Source organism: Pimephales promelas, chromosome 18 (assembly GCF_988280905.1).
Source record: "Pimephales promelas chromosome 18, fPimPro1.hap1.1, whole genome shotgun sequence".
In the NCBI taxonomy this organism is placed as follows: Eukaryota; Metazoa; Chordata; class Actinopteri; order Cypriniformes; family Leuciscidae; genus Pimephales; species Pimephales promelas.
Genome location: NC_142786.1, coordinates 22,795,018 through 22,817,114, shown reverse-complemented (window position 1 = coordinate 22,817,114; position 22,097 = coordinate 22,795,018). Strand labels below are relative to the sequence as shown.

At 37.9% G+C, this 22,097-nt stretch overlaps 1 protein-coding gene across 2 annotated transcripts in view; it reads left to right on the top strand.

Moving 5' to 3' along the window:
• The window catches only part of vps50 (VPS50 EARP/GARPII complex subunit), a 151,363-nt gene that overhangs the window by 122,744 nt on the left and 6,522 nt on the right, over positions 1-22,097 (top strand). For both annotated transcript variants that reach the window (XM_089123160.1, XM_039680886.2), the window contains 4 exons: positions 2,105-2,253; positions 8,560-8,656; positions 9,647-9,805; positions 18,411-18,532. In XM_089123160.1, the coding sequence (XP_088979286.1) occupies positions 2,105-2,253; positions 8,560-8,656; positions 9,647-9,805; positions 18,411-18,532 (527 nt within the window). The remainder of the gene's footprint in view (positions 1-2,104; positions 2,254-8,559; positions 8,657-9,646; positions 9,806-18,410; positions 18,533-22,097) is intronic.

The window sequence follows — 22,097 nt, the reverse complement described above, 5'->3', positions numbered from 1 at the left end:
CCAGCACATTTTAACATTGTTGTTTTTAAGTAGATTTGGCTTTATACTTTGGCTTGCTGGTGTCTTGGAGACTCCATTTAGGTTTCTCTGCAGTTTGTAGCATTTATTTAGGCTTTGTTATTTTATAATGTTGATTAGCAAAAAAAAAAGCATGACTCAGTCAGAGGGGGCTGAATACCTTTTAGGGCCCTATTTTAATGATCTAAGCGCATGGTCTAAAGCACAGAGTGCAATTGCAATTGCTGAAACTTGCAAAAAAACACTTGCGTCAGGATTGCCACTGCATTGCACCGCGTGTATAATAGGATCCTTTCTGTTTTATATGTGTAAGTTTATGATGTCTCTGTAGTTGGCATTTCATTTCACATTTCATCAGACGTCGTGTACTGCACATGCCTTTGGGTTATGGTCTTTTAAAGGTCATTTCATGGACAGATTGATTACTATGGACAGTGTTTTTTATATATAGTACAATCTGATGAAATATTTCTCTTGCATCCTTCAACATAAATATGCTTTTGGAAGATATTTGTTCTGACCTCATTGAAAGGATGAATGTCATATAGCGGCCATATAATTTTGAATATATTACACTGGACAAAAGATCAATATTGCTTTCAGCTTTGAACATGGTGAAATTAGTGGCCAGGAAATGACCTCAGAATCTTTTATGTTTAGACCAAAGTGCAGAGGCAGTTAATAGACTCCGGTCAGAACTCATTGATGCTGAATTGCCTGTTATTTGCTCTCCAAGAATTTATATTGTTCTCTGGAAAGAAGAGTGAAATCTGGGGATGTTTAAGTTTGGGATCGTTAAGATGTTTCAATATTCGTGAAGGAAGTCTTTTCTGCTCATCAAGGCAGCAGTTGTTTGATCCCACACATATACTGTATATTATATTAGTTAACATTAAATGTTCTTCTAAATCTGTAAGCGATGCATGTAGACTGGATTGGATCTATTTTTAATTCTACAGGGAGATGTTTACACTTTTATCAAATCAAGTTGTATGATTAATTCATGTAGAATGTAATACACACATCAGCAAAGGCACTTCAGCGGTAATCACATATGTCCTGAATTGGTTTGTGTAAGGATATTGGGAAATAAGGCTTTGAATATTAATGATGCAATAGCCAAGATCAAATCGCATTGCACTGTTGTGGTATCTCGAACCAATTTTCATGTTTTGTGAGATGATTCCTCAGGTTCATGTGAGCTGTGTTCACATCACCTTAAGAACAGATTGTTTTGGGGTTTTTTTGGTCTGCTCTGAATTGTTTGCAATTTTTGATTATAAGGATACATCTCCTGAAAATGAAAATCCTGTCATCATTTACTCTTGTTGTTCCACAACCACTTTATTTTCTTCACTCCGTCAATCACAAAAGGAGATGCTTACAAAAGAGTCAGGATGTTTGAACATAGTCAACATTAATCGATTTCTGTCATTTTAGTTTTATTAATATGTTGAATTAGCTTCTTTTTTCATGTTAATTTTAGTATTTTTTTTTGTCATTTTATTATGTGCTTTAGTCATTTTATTATTTGTATTATTATTTTAACATTGCTATTTAGGTTTTATTTTTTATTTGTTTGTTTTTTTCAGTTTTATGTAAGAAACTCGTTCCCTATCTTCTATATAGTGCACTATATCGGGGAAACAACTTAATTTCCTTAAGATCGTTCACCCCATTATACCCACAATGCTCTCTGATTTCAAGGGTACATCCTATGTACACTCACTGAAGCACTATTTCCCATAATCCAACACGAACTGCAAAAGGGAGCAAGTTTGAACGAGAGTTAATAATATTAGTTAATAATAACCCTGAATCAAGGAAGAAAATATAGGTTTACGTCGTCCACTTGTGACCCACTCATCTTAATACCTGGATTAAACAGGGCCATAATTAGATCTGTTGATTGTTTGCTTGTTTCGGTTCACTTTCACAAGGCAACATTTCAAAGCGTACCGAAATGTGTTTATGCTAGTCACATGATGCGAGTAAAGCTGTCCTCTTATTGATCATTATGAATTATAGTATTGCTTTCTCACCGCAAGTTTGTTTAAGACGTGCTAAGTGTTTGTTGTTCCTGCAGGAGGCTGGAGGGGAGAGCACAGGTCCTCATGTGTCTCCTGAGGAAAGGAAGGAGAAGGTTCCCAGTCCTCATCTCAGTCAGCTGGTGATCCTGACGGCCAGTGAGACGCTCTATGGTTTGGCTGAGAGAGTCGTCGCCACTGAATCACTGTAAGCTACTCCACATAATATGAAAGTTGTATTTTTTATATTATTTACACACCCTTGTTTTCGTTACAAATATGTGCAGTTGAGGCCAACAGTTGTTTTGATTGTGATAATGCAATGAAACACATGGCAAATTGTGTGGACAATAATTAAAGGAGAACTCCGGCGAACAATGAACCTTTGGTCTAATAAAACATCGGTACCTAGTCAATCGTTCTCTGAGATTTGTTTTCATGATAATATTATCTCTAAAAACTGTTTAGCGTATAATGCTAGTAATGGGGGCATTGACTAAGCAAAAAGAAATTGCTAGTTTATACCACTAACAAGGCTCAAAATATCCCCACATTAACACAGTAACATAATGAGGCTCCATACATGCAAAACAAAGCATTGAGAACTTTGTAAGTGTACAGACCATTTAATAAGAAGATACTTTATGAAGACAGTTCACTTTGCGTATACAGACAGGAGCCATCTTAGAAAATAGTCTCGATAAGTCGATCCCCGAACGCCGTTCATACAGTTCAGAAGTTCGCTGAACTTCATACAGTTCAGATCACTCAGCATGACGTTCGTGGTTTGACTTATCGAGACTATTTTCTAAAATGGCGCCTGTCTGTGCAAAGTGAACTGTCTTTATAAAGTAGCTTCTTATTAAACGGTCTGTACACTTACAAAGTTTTCAATGCTTCGTTTTGCATGAGTGTTAGTGTGGGGCTATTTTGAGCCTTGTTAGTGGTATAAACTAGCGATTTATTTTTACTTAGTCAATGCCCCCATTACTAGCATTATACGCTAAACTGTTTTTAGAGATGAAACTCTTTACATTCGATTATCATGAAAACAAATCTCAGAGAACGATTGACTAGGTACCGATGTTTTATAAGACCAAAGGTTCATTGTTCGCCGGAGTTCTCCTTTAATAAAGATAATTTCTTTAAAAATACATTTCTGCAGAGTGCATTTAAAAAGAGAAGCCAGCCAGACAGTATCTGCTTCATATATCCAGCTGTATGTGTGATTTTTGTGTTGCAGAAGCACACAAATGAACACATTTACATAAAAAATCAAGCATACTGTTTCTGTGTGTTAAATGTCTAACCTCAACCAAGCCTGTCTAACCAATCAGTCGCATCAGCGTGGTTATCATCTAATCAGCGAACCCCATTAAGGCTTACTTCCCCTGCGGATGAGTCTACAGGAGTGGGCTGAACCAGCTTTGGCAACAGAAAGGGGAGTTCATTTCATTAAGTGAGTGACACCGCAGGGGCTGATGAGAGCTACCTGAATCTCCTCCACAATTCAAGAGAGCAAGTCGTCAGCCCTTCAAACCACGTTTTATCTTGCAGTCCTCCTATTCTGAACTTTTTCCCGTCGACTGATTGTTCAGCAAGATTTTAAGCTTTCATGAAACTGCGGGGAATACTTCCTTGCAAATTCACAGAGAGAGTTTGAGCCTCACAGTAGTTGCTTTGGATTCGTCCAGATGGCGTTCAATCCGGGCCAAGCATTAGCCTGGCTAACGCCTGACCACGTATCATTGTGGTCTGGGAACCACATGTTCATTTTCTCGTATTTGAGGCGTGGTTTATGAATGCCCAGAGCCGTATTATTGGGTGCTACGAATGTCTATCAAATGCGCCTGTATGTAGCTCATAGCCAATGGGTTCAATGATACCAGATGACGTATGTAGAGCGACAGAAAATTAGACGATGAAGACGACGATGGGTCAGAGATTTATGTACACACAAAGGCTGTATCAAAAGGTAACTTCGCGTCCGCTGCCAAGATGGATCCATAGATATAAACAAACTCTTTCGGTGTGTCGCACATACGTCATCATCGTCCTGCTCCCTCCCCGTTCTGTGATTGATTCCCTATCTCAGGTGAAAATTTGCTTAATGGTGTCCAGGCTGCCTAGCAGCGTGAATAAAATCGCACTGCCGCAAGGCAGCATGGGGAAACCCAGGCTAGACAAGCATTGTGCTGGAGAACGTTTTCAAAGTCTTAGACTGAAGACGGATCAGAAGATCCAGAGTTTAAGCCTGGAAAAGTTTTTTATTGGAAATTAGTGGCTGTGCTTCCACCTGCGGTGGAAAGCGGTGAACATATGGGCTCTCCTTGTAGAGCATGTTCATGCTCTGAACGCTTTACACTCAACAGTGCAAGAAGGTTATTGGGGGTAAAACCTCTTATTTGGCCATTCTCCCCCGCACTTCCTTGCTTAATGGAGTAATCAATGAAGGCTTCAGAGTCTGAGCAGAGAGCAAGTGTTACGTGACTAAACAGGGTGTCTTGTTACAATCTGAGTGCTGTATTTATACAATCGTAACCATACAACTCTTCGATTATACCCTGTTCCATCGACACCACATTTATGGTGAGACGAGACCTTTTGTCTCATTTCAAATCAAATATTCTCATTATTAAATGTATAACAATGGGACAAAAACAAGAGACCACTTACTCGATTAAATATCAAGCTCTGGTTCGTTGGCCTTTTACCTCCCACATAAATGCTACATATCCAGATGTAATTTGTTTCTAGTGACCATGATGCATTTGATTCACTGATTACCTGCACATTTATTTTGCCTGTTCTAGTTGGAAAACATTGTTGCTGGCTAATCAGCGCTCATTGAATAGGTGTTTTAACATTGTTGTGGACTGTAGTTGAGATTTAACACTTTTTCAGTCAACAGTGTCTCTATACAGTATATTTACAACCAGTGACACTATTGACTGAAAACTATATATATATATATATATATATATATATATATATATATACTTTAAATTTGCAAGGCACATTAGATTGACCACAATGTAACATTTATAAATGTCAGTTTTTTTCATTAAAGGTGCTATATGTAGTTTTTAGCAGCCTCTATTGATGATGTTTCAGATTGCAACCAATTTTTACAAGAACGCCCGTGCTCTTGCACATGTTCAAACACAAGAGCGAGCACTCACGGTACACAGCCACACTGAGACATTCAACACACCGGAGAAAGCATCACACAACATGCTGGAAACTCATGTAAACTCCTATTGCAATGTTACAATAATAGGCTACTTTTATCAGCTTGACGTTAAACGAATGCTCCATGCTCGTACCATGATAACATTACATTTGTGTTGTTATCTAGCATAAGGCATTTCACTAACTATTTGTGTATCTTTCACAATCAGCAATGTCAACAAAGGTAAATGTATAATATGATAACAAAACTCGTAGGAAGATCGTAGGAAGTAACATTACTGTACTTAATGTGTCTGGAAATGTGTATTATAAACAATATGATAGTAGTGGGATTAGTGACTTTAGACAGTAGATCTAGTACAGAAAATAAGTTACATCCTAAAGCACCTTTTTGTTATCCTGAAACAGTCTTTTATATTCATTTGATGTATCACATTGCTGTTTCATTACAGTTTACCATTATCTCAGCTTCTGAAGACTTGTAATTGATCACAATAAAAATAGCGGATGACTCTCAATAATTCAAACGCTCTGCCAATGTTGATCCGTGTTTTCTTCCTAAGTCGATCTGATTCACGTTTGGCCTGACGAGCTTCAGCAGATTTGTTTTTATATTTATGTGGAGTTTGTGTTGGAGTCTGTGTTGTGCTGGAGGCAGGTCGTTGTTTGGTGTTATCAGACTCATGTCGTTATCTGCAGTGCCGTCGCATAGACCGTATATAAAAGAAAGAGGCTCAGGAGCGCACATGCACGTCACATCCGATGGATTTTGCAGAAAATCCGACCCGGAGACTTCACATAGAAATAGGAATACTGGCCTTCAGAGGTAATAGCAAAACCTGACAAGTGGATCATTGTAATGTGTGATTACAACTTTTTGTGAGTTTACTCTATTTTGTTTTATTTGATTAAATAAACGCAACCTTGGTGAATATAAGAAAACATTGAAAATATTTCACCAACTCTAAACTTTTAAACGATAATAAGCTGAAAATCTTCATTTTGCAAATTTTAGCAAAAATTTGTCATTTAAATGTTTTCTCCAAAAAAAGTACAAAGATTTAGATTCATAAACATATTCTGCATAACAATATTCAGTACCTCACAAAAAAACGAATTCTTCAACATGTAGCTTTTCAACTCTGTGTTCATCAGTTATATGCAAATATTTGGAGTCATTGCTCATTGAACTCTTATCTCTGTATGTGGGCTGTCATTAGCATAAATTACCTGGTGGTGTTTGGTGAGCAGTGACTCTTTATGAAGGTCCCAGTTGTACATTAGGAATCAGTGATTTATAATTACCTCTTCTCTCAGTTAATTCTTTGCCTGCAGGATTTTGTTTTGATTCCTGAATGCAGTTGATTTGCTCAGACAACATAAATTAATTTTATGACTGTGTGAGCCATCTTGTTTAGGTTGTAAGAAAAAACAACAGAAAAAAAAAATGTATTCAGCAGTTCGAAAATTATGCTAACTAATGATAATTTACGATCTCATTACGTTGCTTATAAAAAGTATCCACCCCATGGACTTTTTCATGTTTTTTTTTTTTAAAGCACTGAATCTCAGTGAACTTAATTTGACTTTTGCATTAATTAACATAAAACACTCTATAATGTCAGAAATGAGTTGTACAAAAACAATTTGTAAAATTGTTACTTTTTTTAGTTTTAAGTGATTGTTTTCTTTTAAAATGACTCTAACCTTAAATGTTTTTTTTTATGTAACTCTCTTCATGTGTTAATGCTTTAGATATGGACAAAGACAAATTTCAACTGCAGTATTTAGTAGAAGCACCCTTTTGATCTAATACAGCGATGATTATTTTTGGGAAAGATGCAACAAGTTTTTAACATCTGGATTTGGGTATCCTCTGCCATTTCTCCTTGCAGATCCTCTCCAGTTCTGTCAGGTTGGATGGTAAACGTTGGTGGAAAGACACTTTCAGGTCTCCCCAGAGATGCTCAATTGGGTTTAAGTCAGGGCTCTGGCTGGTCCATTCAAGAGCAGCCACGGAGTTATTCTGAAGCCACTCTTTCTTTATTTTAGTGGTGTGCTTAGGGTCATTGTCTTGTTGGAAGGTGAACCTTCGGCCCAGTCTGAGGTCTAGAGCACTCTGGAAAAGGTTTTCATCCAGGATATCCCTGTACTTGGCCGCATTCATCTTTCCCTCGACTGCAAGCAGTCGTGCTGTCCCTGCAGCTGAAAAACACCCCCACAGCATGATGCTGCCACCACCATGCTTCACTGTTGAGACTGCATTGGACAGGTGATGAGCAGTGCCTGGTTTTCTCCACACACACCGCTTAGAATTAAGGCCAAAAAGTTCTATCTTGGTCTCATCAGACCAGAGGATCTTATTTATCACCATCTTGGAGTCCTTCAGGTGTTTTTAAGCAAACTTTGACTGAGGAGAGGCTTCCGTCGGGCCACTCTGCCATAAAGCACCGACTGGTGGATTGCTGCAGTGATGGTTGACTTACTACAACTTTCTCCCATCTCCCGACTGCATCTCTGGAGCTCAGCCACAGTGATCTCTTCTCATAGCTCAGTTTGGCCGGACGGCCAGCTCTAGGAAGGGTTCTGGTTGTCCTAAACATCTTCCATTTAAGGATTATGGAGGCCACTGTGCTCTTAGGAACCTTAAGTCCAGCAGAATTTGTTCCTTGCCACAATTCTGTCTCTGAGCTCTTCAGGCAGTTCCTTTGACCTCATGATTCTCATTTGCTTTGACATGCACTATGAGCCGTAAGGTCTTATATAGACAGGTGTGTGGCTTTCCTAATCAAGTCCAATCAGTATAATCAAACACAACTGGACTCAAATGAAGGTGTAGAACCATCTCAAGGATGATCTGAAGAAATAGACAGCACCTGAGTTTAATATATGAGTGTCACAGCAAAGGGTCTGAATACTTAGGACCATGTGATAATTCAGTTTTTCTTTTTTTAATAAATGTGCAAAAATGTCAACAATTCTTTTTTTCTGTCAATATGGGATGCTGTGTGTACAATAATGAGGGGAAAAACTAACTTTGATGATGATTTTAGCAAATGGCTGCAAAATAACAAAGAGTGAAAAAATTTAAGGGGGTCTGAATACTTTACGTACCCACTGTATTTAGCTCTCAGTCTGTCTGTAGGACTTGTGTGAACAAAAAAAAAAATGAAAGCAAGGAAATGTAAGCTTGAAAAATGTTAGTATTGAACTTCCTAGTCACATCACACCGTTTTTTCCCTGCGGGTGATGTCATCTAGTGATTGTTTTGCTGGAAACCTGCAGAAAGCGCTCTCTGATTTGGGCCTTTTCTTCCCTGCAGAGTCTTTCTGGCGGAGCAGTTTGAGTTCCTCCAGCCTCATCTCGACACCATGATGCCTTCAGCCAAGAAGCCCTTCCTCCAGCAGTTCTACTCACAGGTCTGTTTCATCCCTCTGTTTATGGCCTATATCCAGCGTCTTTAAAATCTGTAACTGAAAATTAAAATTAATTCCTTAAAAGTTAACCATTTAAAATGAGTAAAACTTACAACCAAAAAAAAAAAAAAACATAAATTGAAGTCACCATTATGGTGATCAGGGTTTGTTTTAGGTTTGTTTTAAAATTACGGTTTTCTCCTTCAGTGATTCTGCTTGTTAACATCAGGTGTCTTCAATGTTGGCAATATAAAAGAAAGAGTTCTTAATTAATCTTTGACGCCTGTCTGTTAGTGAGATAAGTTTGTTAAATTTTATGGTGTAAACTTTTAAATGGTTAACTATTAAGGAATAATTTGATTAATGATTACTCAATTCTAATTTGTTATATTTAATTAATAATATTGCTTGTTATCTGTTGGCACAATTCTATTGATTAGATAAAGCATATTCATTTTTACAGTGTAACCCTCAAAACATCTGATACACTATTTCTGGTTTTTTTTCCCATACATTTTCCACATTTTTTTTTATTCTTTATTCTTATAAATATATGCATATTTAATTTCAATGTACATTTTGTCTCTTTACTGTACATCACCATATGATTTCAGGTTTCTTCATTTACATGCACTAAAAAATACACGATTAATAAAACATGACATTTACTTCAACTCATCAAAATAAATTAATTTCAACTTAAGTTTCAACAAGGCAAGATTTCTTTCTTAAATGAGTTGAAATGACTTAATTTAAAGCAGTAACTGAACTTTTTGAGTTGAATTGGCAGAAATTGATTACCATATATCCTTTTTTATGAATGTCTTTATCATTTATTGCTTTAAACACTATCATTAAAAAGTAAAGCTGTACAATAGAACATTTGGGGATTCAAGGGTTTTCTTTATCACTAAAACTGTTTTCCACACTTTGTCTGATGGTTATGTATAGGTGCTCTTTATTTTGACCTTTTCTATGCTCTTTTCTCTATAGACTGTATCTACAGCCAGCGAGCTCCGCAAACCCATTTACTGGATTGTGGCGGCCAAAGCCATAGATTACGAACAGATGCTGTTGCTGATGGCTGGAGTGAAATGGGACATTAAAGAGATAATGTCACAGCACAACATCTATGTGGATGTCCTTTTAAAGGTAATGTGTTTTTGAGGTCGTGCGGCGGGTTTTATGTGCGAGAATAACGTGTGGCCTCCCTCTCCTCTGTTCGTTTCACACTTAGACATGCATCAGTAAAGATCAGCCAAGCGTTTCTCCACTTATATTCTCGGCTTCCTTCAATTACAACACGGTTTGCTTAGTTTTAAGGAAACTGTCATGCCACAGTGGCAGAGCATTGCTGACATGTCCTATCCTCTCTTCTGCTGTACTCACCTGACAGGACACCCGATGATCGAAATGTGTGGTGTCAGAATGTGTGTGTCAGAAGGTTTTCCAGAGGTCTAAAGTTAAGGTTGACTTGCTGCGTTTAACTGAGAGTGACAGGCGACGACTCAAACACTGTACAAACACTCAATCAAGTGACGGGTTGACTTTGCTGATGAGGTGAGGAATATCAGCTCCTGGGAGAGACAGTCTGGAGTTATTTATTATTGATCTCCTATAGGCTCTATGCCGGATTATCTAAAACGGATCGCATCACTTCCGGGTTAAGGTCTTTTGTATGTGCTTCATGACATTTTTTGCGGTTTTACTCAAGATAACTTGAGTGCGAGCAAAGATTAGCATAACCATTGTCCCTCACATGTGCAGATTGATAACGTTGATTCACAGTAACGTTTAGATATTTAAATGGAATAAAACGGCAATAACAAAGTGAACTAGATAGGTTAGCTGATTACCTTAAAAATCCATAGATATCGTAGTCAGTTCTTACGGCCATGTGATGTGACCCGTTTTCCGGTTTGGTCATGTGATGCTCGGCATAAAGCGTATTGACATTATATACTTTCATGTACTGCAAAACGTTATTTCTAACAGAGTAACAGATTGCATTATTGTGTTACTATTAATGATGAAAGAGACCAGGCTGAAGAAGCGTGTTCATTTGAGTCGTCAAAGAAAAGAGACTGGGAGCCAAAATGATGTTTTAATGATGATTACCTTACAAAATGATGAGTAGCATCTAATAATTTATTAAAAAATACACTGCTTATACTGTAAGGGGTACAGTGACTGCCAGTATGGGTATGGTGTGCGAGTAGTAGTATAACAAAGCGTCACCATTGTTTGATGCAGCGATGGCTTTGACATGAGTTGATTGCCGTGATGCTCATTTCGGTTGCTTCTTTTACTTGAGTGCGACCAAAGGAGAAACCACAATCACAACTGGGTTTTCATTGCGTCCCATCTTCTTAACGACCATCGGAGCTAGCTGATCAATTTTGTAGGAAGAATCCTGTAGGAAGGACGGCAAACACATCTTGACAATCGACAAATGCCTTTATTACAGTTCTCTGTTCGTCTTTTAAAACCAATGCGCTGTCGATTTCTTCTAAAACAAGCGCGATAGCGGAATCTATACATCTCAATTCTCCAGCTGCAGTCATCTTTGTTGTAAACCAGTTCAAACCAAACGCTCTTTTATGACGTGATGATTACGTAACTGCAGATCATCTGTCCATCATCGTATAAAGCCCGCTCTGGCAATTTGATCGCCCCGACCATTTTTTTTACTCATCATGATAGCTCCTCACTGGATCGAGTCCAGACCGAACTTCCCGACCAAAACATGTTGTAGGCTAGTTATTCACTCCATTATGTTGTTAATTTAATATTTTCTATATTTTAATTAATATGAACTGTAAAAAAAAAAATGACACGCATGCATACATACACACTACTGGTCAGAATATTTGGGATCAGTAAGAATTTAAGGAGTATTTTGTGCATTGAATCAGCATATTAGAATGATTTCTGAAGGATCATGTGACACTGAAGACTGGAGTAATGATGCTGAAAATTCAGATTTGACATCACTGGAATAATTTACATTTTAAATTACAGACAAGTTATTTGAAAGTGTAATATTTCACTATAGTAATATTCGAACTAGTTTTAGTTCAAATAAATGCACTGAGCATAAGAGACTCAAAAACAAATAGTATCGACCCAAAACAGTTGAATGATAATATAGGGAATGCATTGACGTCACTTTCCCGCTGGAACAACGACTGGATTTAATAGGGGAAACTGCGAAAATGTGATTAAAACAAACAATTTTATTAATTTAAACTAAATGTTGGACTCAGTATAGTGTTCCTTACAACTTCTAAAGATCCAGTGATCCATGGATATTGACATGCAGCCAGAAATCGTGTTGCCCGACATTTATGTTTGCCTGATTTCGACACTGGGGAAATGAAAGGAATATAGACCTAAACATAAAGCGCCTGTGAACGCTTTATATAAATATAATATAGGTAGGTCTAAATCCGGGTGATCACTTATATCAGTGTTATATATAGCCTATATATATATCATCATATCGTCCAGCCCTTAAGCTTTATAGTTTTTTTTTTGTTTTTTTTTTGGTCGGTGTTTATTAAAAAAAAAACATCCAATAATGCAGAATATGCAATGATAAATATTTAATTGATGATTTGTTCATATATATATAACAATACAAAATATATGGGTATGGTTTTACACCTAAATTCAGCATATTGACACAAATTGATAACTGCAAATCCACCTTTCGCTGACTGGAGTCCAGGTGTTTCTGTGAATTGCAGCGATCCAGTTGCTCCTCTTTTTACCTCAGTTGTTTTTTTCAAATCTAGTTGTACAGTCAATCGCAACGCTCTCTCCCACTTTATATATGTTGTGTTTGTTTTTCCGCGGCATTCACGCTGAAAACAAATACATCCGCTCAGTCTTTTTGCCACTCACTGTGAGTAACTGCAGGCACTCCGGCCGACGGTGACGTCACGAGCATACCCTCTATTGATATATTTATATTCAGTATACATACATGCATACTATTTTGCCAACTTTGTTATTATCAGTGTTTGATTTCTGAATGAATAGCAACGCCGGCACAGCAGATAAATTCTCATCAAGTGAAATTAAGTGTGTAGTCATGTGCAGTGGACCTCATGTTGTTGAACTCATGCCCACTCACACAGCTGCATGTTTAAAGAGAGATAATTCAGGTTAAGTGCTGCTCCTCTGGGTGCTGCTGCTGTGGAGAGACTTTTGGGATCTGAGCTGTCACTGTTCCCGTCACTGCCGCCATTTCACATGCAGCACATTTCAAATGCATGGAAATGCTACGTCTGTGTTAATATACTGACCCTATTGTGACTTCTGCTGAAGCAAACAAACAAGTTGAACCCCACAATGAGCAGGCTTGATTGATATGTTTACCCTAAGGTTGCTAGTTCGCTTTCTTATGCAGATTTTCTCCATGCCTAATGACTCTGACTCATGAATTCCTCTAGATTGAAAGATCACGGCTATCAATTATTTGTCAGGATCTAAATTATTAAAATGGTCAGGCTTTGGGAGTCACACTCAGAAATTGAGGGGCAAGTTTAAGAGTGGAAAAGTTATCTCATGTCTCAGTGAAGCTTCACTGGTTTGAGGGTGTCTCATTCCTTTGCATGTCCACAACTCTTCTTTAACCTCTGCTCATTAGCCCATATGAATTTTGCATCGGGTTAGGGAGCAATTTGAATGGCTGACGCATATATAAAGAGGCAAAAAAAAGAGAACAGATGGAGTTTCACAATTGAATTATCTCTTTGGCTTATTTGCTGAGGAAGCTCGCTGAATTCCGAAATATGCATAATCATGTGGATTTACATAAGTTCCTGATCCGAGCTGCAAAGTTTTAGTGGGGAATGTAATGGAGCTTGGCTGCAAATGAAGAAGGGAGGCTCACCTTTGTGTGCCCGCTGAGCGGAGTGAAGCGCTGTGCCCGTTTCTCTCGGTGCCATCGTCGTCGCCCTGCGCCAAGTCTGTTTGTTTGAAGCCAATTTGTCTGGGTTTGCCAAGCTTACTGAATTAATCATGTATCTGTGAAAATACTGCAGTGACTCACATTGACTCTTGCTTTATTTAAAATAACCATGAAAATGAAGTCCAGGTGCCCGGGCACATAAAGGGCATTTGCTTTTGGATATACAAATAAATGCTGCAATTACTTGCCGGCATTATAGAGCAGAAATGCACTGTTATCAATTGGGTAACAGTAAGCCGTTCCTTTTTCTACTTAAAGGATTAGTTCACTTTTGAAAAAACTTTTGCTGATAATTTACTCACCCCCATGTCATCCAAGATGTCCATGTCTTTCTTTCCTCAGTCGAAAAGAAATTTAGGTTTTTGATGAAAACATTCCAGGATTTTTCTCCATATAATGGACTTCAATGGGAACCGGATGGTTCAGGTCCAAAAGATAGTGTTAATAACAGTTTCAGATGCAGCTCCAAATGTCTTTAAACGATATCAGACGATGAATAAGGGTCTTATCATGCGAAACGATCGGTTATTTCAAAGCTTGTTCCAAAAATGTAACTTTTCTAAGGACAAATGCTAGCCTTTCTCCATTCTGTGAGGCGCGTTTGCAACGTCACGTAGTACGTAATTACGTTCAAAAGGTCAGGGGCGACGTAGCCAGAAGTACAGAGTCAGAGTGTTTACAAGTTGAACGCATAGGTTGAACGTGCAAACTAACTCAAACGCCGTTTACAAAAAAGGAATTAAAAGGTAAAACAACGATGTCAGACGATTTTGATTCTGTACTTCTGGCTACGTCGCCCGTGACCTTTTGAACGTAATTACGTATTACGTGACGTTACAAACGCACCTCACAGAATAGAGCAAGGCTAGCATTTGTCCTTAGAAAAGTTACATTTTTGGAATAAGCTTTGAAATAACCGATCGTTTCGCATGATAAGACCCTTATTCATCGTCTGATATCGTTTAAAGACATTTGAAGCTGCATCTGAAACAGTTATTAACTGTCTTTTGGACCTTGAACCATCCGGTTCCCATTGAAGTCCATTATATGGAGAAAAATCCTGGAATGTTTTCATCAAAAACCTTAATTTCTTTTCGACTGAGGAAAGAAAGACATGGACATCTTGGATGACATGGGGGTGAGTAAATTATCAGCAAAAGTTTTTTCAAAAGTGAACTAATCCTTTAAAGGGATAGTTCAACCAATCATTTACACGCCGTTCTCAACCTTTATGACTTCTGTAGAATGCAAAAGATGTGTTTCTACAGTTTTTGTCTTTACAATGAAAGTCAAAGAGCACATTAAATTGTCTAATCAAAATCAAAATATCATCTTTTTTATGTGTTCCTCAGAATAAAGAAAGTTATTCAGTTTTGGAATGATAAAGAATGCTATGTTGCAGAACAATGTAGAATATTCCTGCTTCATATTAATTTTATAAACCAGAAAAGGTTTGATATTCAGAATATTTGAAGGACACAAAAAACTATTTTTTAATCTACAGCTTAACACAATTAAAATTTTATTTAATTAATATTTATAATTAGACAGTTCATGTATCAGAATCGTTTTTAGAAGTGGATGCTTTTTCTGTGTATAAAGAAATAATGATAATAATGCTTAAAAACACACAAAAAAGAAAAGAAAATTAAAGCAGCCGTTTTTAACATAATAATCACTTTTCTAATGTGATCTCTTAAACACAATACTCTGTACACGATTGGCCCTTTTTAACTATAGACCATTTCACAAGATGTAAACAACACTAGTCCAGAAACACTTCCTGTTTCAGTTTGTAACTGTTTTCTTTATTTCACATGTAAAGAAAAAATCTTAAAGATGTTTGTTTAACTTTTTGATTCAGTTTTAAATGTTCTGTTGGTTGTATTTTATCCCAGCTTTTATGTAGTGTTAAAAAACTGAAACAGGAAGTGCTTCTGGATTGTGTTGTTTACATCTTGTGAAATGGTCTATAGTCATGTGACCAAAAGCCATGCAGTTTTCCAGATTAAGTATTGGGCAGACAGCTTACTGACTCCTTTTCCCCTTCTCATCCTTGTAGATAATGTTGGAAAAGAGGCCGAGAGGTTAATTAAGAACAAATTTCAGAACTCGTTCCAAAGCTCGCACAAACTCTGAAGGTTAAATGAGATTCTTTGCTTCTCTTTTTCTGTGGGTTGATTTATAAAACTGATGCTGTCAAAGCAATGCTGATGACAGCTCAGGATTGACATTTCAGTTTTTTAGGATGTAAGTGGGTTTCAACTTTGTGTTGGGTTTGTATCAAACAGCCCAAAGGCACACCGGAGAAGTTAGTTTTATGCAAGTTACGTAATCAGATGACTTCTTTTCAAGTCGCTAGTAAAGTAATACATTACTTTTTACATTCAAAACAAAATATCTGATTTAATTTTTCTAAATCTCTTTATTGATTGACAGCTCTCCTGTCCCCATGTTGAGAGAAATAGTGCACAAGTGCATTGGCGTTGTGTGCGCTGTGTGAACATATATAGTTAACTACAATAATTAAATGTTAAATTACACAAATATATGTATTTCTCACTTTATTAATTGTGAACATATATAGTTAACTACAATAATTAAATGTTACATTACACAAATATACAGTATGTATTTCTCACTTTATTAATCTCTTTGCTGCTGACATTTGATCCAATTCAACCATAAGAATAAGCAAAAATAACTTTGACACTCCATCCATTTGCATTAAGATTTCCATTGTTAGAAATCCAGTCATATTATTGAATGGTCGTGCAACATTCTCTCGTTTTCCCCTGAGACGAGAGAAATGCGCTATTTACCTTTTTCACTTCCTCCTACAATGACATACAAATCGTCATTTTACGTCATTGTAGGAGGAAGTGTAAATCCACTCCCGTGTCTATGTTTTAAAATCCACTCCCGTGTCACCCTCTAACGCCAATCCATTGGCTGATGGCACGGGCGCCACATTGACGTTATTACGTGGTCATATTATATTAGCGCACATTATCTGATTTCATTGTGCGAAATGATTTCCAGGCAGTAGCATAGAGTGGAGCTCAAGTCTACATTGATGGGCGGAGTAGTCGGAGTGGCCTGCGGAACTGAGCGTTGCAATGGACTATGGGGATTGTTGTCTACAATCCACAAGCACTAAAAAGTCATTTTCTGCCTTTTATCGGCCAAGAAGGACCCAAATTAGAAATTTATGATTCTATTCTACTACATATATGACCCACTTTCAATACATATCCACGTCTCTACTGGTGGAATTACCCTTTAAACATCACATTTGCCCGTCTTTCGTTCTGAATTTGCCTTTCCTTTCTTTGTTTTTCTTTTTAAGAAAACATAACAAGCGCAGATCAGGTGAGAAAAAGGAATGCAAAAGTAACACTGCATTACTTTCCATTAAAAAGTACCTAAGTAACGTAATTAGTTTGTTAGAAATGGAAAACTGGGCCGCCTTTCGGTTTGCATTGGTTTAACTGATCAGCGTTACTAAAAGAGCAAATACTCTGATCTACGTTTGCTGTGATTAGTTTCTCAGTATGAATTCTTAAGCTGTCTCTTGCAGGGCCTATAAATTATAATTAGATTCTGAGAAACCATAATCTTTAGACCATCACTTTTGCATTCTTTTTAAAAACCATATTTCTACGCTGTAAAATAAACTGGACGTTTTAAAAATGAATTCAGAAGATTAAATGGAGCAAAATAACCCAGACAACTTGCACAGCAGTTTTAGTTCTCTTGGCTTTGTATCAACATCCAAGGTGCGAGATCACAGTACATGTGGTCCTTGGCTCTCAAATGAGCCATATGTCATTGTGTTAAGAAAGTTATGGGTGGGTTTTCCTGTCACAAGTAAAAGAGAAATGGCCTCAAGCACAGCTGAATCAACACCTCCGTGAGAAGCCGGCTTATACGGTACAGGTTTTTGAATGTGGCACGGCTTTATCCAGACATCTGCGCTGCAGGGACTTCGAGAGAGCTGCTTTGAATAACTTGAATCCTGTAGGTTTGACTACATGGCCTGCCAGTGTGGCTCCAGTGAGCGTTTATAGACTGCTGTTACGCTTATCTGACTCTGTAATACATTTACACCTTTGTTGGGATTTCTGGATTTGTGCGGCATCCTAAAATACTATTTGGAGCCTGTTCTTGACCTCTCATGCTGATGGTTCCAACAACACCCAATGATAATGCTGATGGTTATGGTGGATTGTTAACAGCAAGCTCTAAATGGTCTTGGGTTAAGAGTGTACACACAAAATAACAATCTAGTTTAAAACACATATGCCAAGTTCTTACTATGTGCATTCATAATGGTTTGAAAAGCTGTTTTCAAGAAATGTTTCAATACAGTGTGCTGTGGCGAAACCAAGTACAACAATAATATACTATATTGTCTTGTATTTTCTAAGTGTACTTAAACATTATGTTGAAAAATATATTTCTAAAGTTAAAGAGGGGGGGGGGGGGTATTTTTCACAAATATTGTGAATTATTAAATCATGAAAATATTTACATTTTTAGGACTTTGGTGTCTGGACAGTTTTATAACCAAACGCCGCTCCAAAAAATATCAAAATGAATTTGAATTCCAAAATTAATCATTGCATGTATGAATGGCATTTTTACTGTGTTTTTATTATTATTATCATTCAATATTTATTTATATGACTTTTTAATCTCTTTAAATGAATAGATCTAGACAAAAAAAAAATGAGTGTCATCATGACATTTGACCTCGTCATAAATTGTTTTCTGCAGGAGTTTGAGAAGTTCAACCAAAGAATGGGTGATGTGTCGAAAATAGTCCGGATTCCTCTGCCCGTGTCCAATGTCTTATGGGAGCACTGCATCCGTCTGGCCAACAGGACATTAGTGGAGGGGTAAGACCACCTGCTCTCAGATAAATCTCCTACCATGCACTGTTTTCATTGGAATACCAGCCATTACAAACAACTCAAGCCTTAAACCAAACAAAGAAAATAGTATTTACCTCTCAGCTTCTCCTCAAGGATTTGCCTATATTAGACTGTGTCCATGTTGCCACCGAGTTTTCCAGTCCCTCTTACTGTACTATCCCCCCGAGTATGGCATTGTCACCCTCTTGCTTGGTATTATTGGTATCGGCTGTACTTGGTTAACGCCAAACATAGCACTTTACTTACAGGCCAAAGCGCTCAAGTTTAGTCTCATCAGACCACAAAATATCCTTCCAAAATTGTTTGTTTTGTCACATGGTTTCCAGCAAATTCCTGGCATGATTTCATGTTGGCTTGTCTCAAAAGTGACTTTCTTCTTATTAGTCTCCCAGAGAGGCATAAGATGTCAAGTGCTGATGTCTAGACAGTTTTCCCAGTTTTTCCCCTGGTATTCCATGTAGTATCTGGCTTACAAATGCCCTTTTTGCCCAATTTCTTGGTTTTATAAGATGGACTGACCTTAAAATTGTTTGGGTTATGCCACGCTCTTTCCGTTTTGTTTTAATGGATGTTGAAGGTTAAAAGCATTGCCAATATTTTCACTTTCATCCTAACAACAACAACTTCTTCTTGAAGTTCCTCAGGCAGATCTCAATTGATTAAATCTGCTCACAAAGTCAGTGATATTTACGGTACAAGCAAGCACAAGGGAATTTAGACATGAGCATAAAGCTGCTACACTAATCGCTAAATAATTGAATGTCTCAACCAATATAATAACAGAGAGGATGAGTCCTAATCAATATTAATTGGTATTAGTTTTCAACAGCCATTACTCCACTTTTCAGTCACGTGATCCTTCAGAAACATGTATTATTATTATCAATGTTGAAAACAATGTTGGTTTCTAATGTTCAGTTCTACGATGAATAGAAAGCTTAAAAGAACAGCATTTATTTGAAATAAAAAGAAGTCCTTAATTTAATATTAGTGACCGCAAAGCGGCAGAACATGTACAGTATGCTTAAAACATGGCAACAAAAGCATTTTATCTTGTCATGAAAGCAGATTTGTTTGATTTTCTAGGACTTCATCCAACAATATGTTTACTTTTTAAGCAAATATCTGATAACACAAAAGGCAAATGTACTGGCCAGATGCTTTTAATCCACAGCCATATGTTCAAAAACAGCAAACCTGAATGAAAGCTTTAGCTTCTCCCCTTCTTTATTCCTCGACTTAACTCGTAGGGTGTTTTTACTACTGTAGCAAGAGGAGCTTTTTGGCCTTTTTGGTTATGGTGTGGCTGGCAGTGATTATTTTGGGGATGCAAAGCAAACCCTTTATCATTCAGGATTCAGGGGAGTGTGAAATCTTTTGCTTGCGTGCTGATGTTATTTGATTTAAAGCAAGAAACGCTAAGTTTTTCAGCTGCATCATCGATCTTGTGTTTGGATCAGCTCTCATCATTGTATTAATGTGAAGGAGTTTTCCTCTCTCTTTTATGTTCCTCATACTGTAGATATTGCATTAGTTTTGTGAGGATTCATCAAATGTCTGTAATGGCTTTGTGCTACGGGCAGAACGGCTTTGTTGCTCTCAAGTAACTGCATATAAATCCATCAATGTTTGATTTTCTTCATATTTATTTTTCCTTCTTGTTTCCTCTTGCACCATTCTTCTTTGCACCCATCTGCTTGTCATTAGTCAAGAGCGGGATTATTGAAAATGAACTTCAGGGATTTTTGTGTGGGAATGTGACAACCAACTTAGAAGTCATGTCTTCTCCAGAGAGTTGTTGTCAAACCTGTCTTCCAACACTCTTTCTTTGCCCCAGTGTATTATCTTCAGTGTGCCGGCAATCTTGCAGTTCACAGACTTGCAGAAACGCTTTTGTGCTCGTCGCCTCTTCAGTGTAATGGAGGTTTGCTGGAAGCACATTTGACACACACCTTGACAGACACCTCTTGACTTCCGAGAGGTTATTCATGGTATATCTTCAAGCTTCACTGTAGACGTCGGGATGTAGCTGCACGTGAGATGATGATGTATCATAAAAATGCATTTTTCAAACCATTTATTTCATGGATTATTCATTTCTATAGCTCAAGGCAGCATAAAGAAGGAATCGCTCACCGTCTAGAGATGAGCATGCTTTTGTTAGACAACTGAAAAGACTAGTGCAAGTGCGCAACAACAGCACAGATGGACATTTGTGGAATGACAATATGTTCCCAGAATATATGAGGAACTCTAGAGAATCCTCTATTAAAACATCATTTCTGTAATGTTCAATCCCACCAGGGCCACCGCTAGCCTAAATGGGGCCTCTCTGTTTAGTGCCCCCCTTGAGAGTTGGTCCCCTACGCGGTCTGCATACTTGACCCCCTACACGGTCTGCATACTTGACATTGACAGAATGGTGCGTTGGTCTCAAACACCCTGAGGACCTTAAGCTATTGAACTGGATGAGCAACCATTATGGCATAGATGCACGGTTGTTAAAGGATTAGTTCACTTCCGAATTAAAAGGATTTACTCTTCCCCATAACATCCAAGATGTTCATGACTTTCTTTCTTCAGTCAAAAAGAAATTAAGGTTTTTGAGGAAAACATTCCAGGACTTTTCTCCATTTAGTGGACTTCAATTGGGTACAACCATTTGATGGTCCAAATTTGTAGTTTCAATGCAGCTTCAAAGGCTCTACGCGATCCTGGCCGAGGAGTAATGGTACGTTCACACTGGATGCGTAACGTGCTTAACGCGCCACACGCTCAATTCGCGCCATTCGTGCTCAATGAGCGAATGATTTAGTTAGTGCCATTTGTGCATTCACGCGTTTGACGCGAATTCGCATCTGCCGCCCAAGTTGAAAAATCTGAACTTTGCCGTGATTTCGCGCCGCGTTAACCAATCAGGAGCCTAGCTGCTTGCTCACGTGGTGAAGTCTCTGGATGCTTCAATAAAATATTTTGTATATGACTAAATGCATGGTGGGATTATGCACAACAAAGCAAATATTTTATCACTTAAAACATTATTTCTATATATGAGACATGTTCATTTTGTATTGAATGTTATTCATTCCATATCTAGATTAAATGAAATAGTATTATGATGTAAAGACAATCAACATATGTGCATAAGTTCGTGTCTGGATATGAGAGAGAAAAAAATCACAGGACAGGTTAATAACTTTTGGAAGCTGGCTCTATTTATCATCAAAACAAAAATAAATGACAGCTAGATTAGGTGGATGAGGGCGAGGGTGATCCTCACTCCAATGCGGGACAACAGGTCATCAAACTGGGCACGGGACAGGCGGAAGTACCGCTAACAGCGGCTGTCATCCAGGCGCAGCTCCTGGAGCGAGCAAATGGTGAAACTCGCCAAACGGTTCGCCTCCGAAGGGTCCGGTGGACACAAATACAGCGACGATGATCCCCACGCCACTGTTCTAGCTCTCCAGAGCAAATACAGTGTGGTGAATCTCTCGATGAATGCTCGATCAACATAAAGAAAGATGGC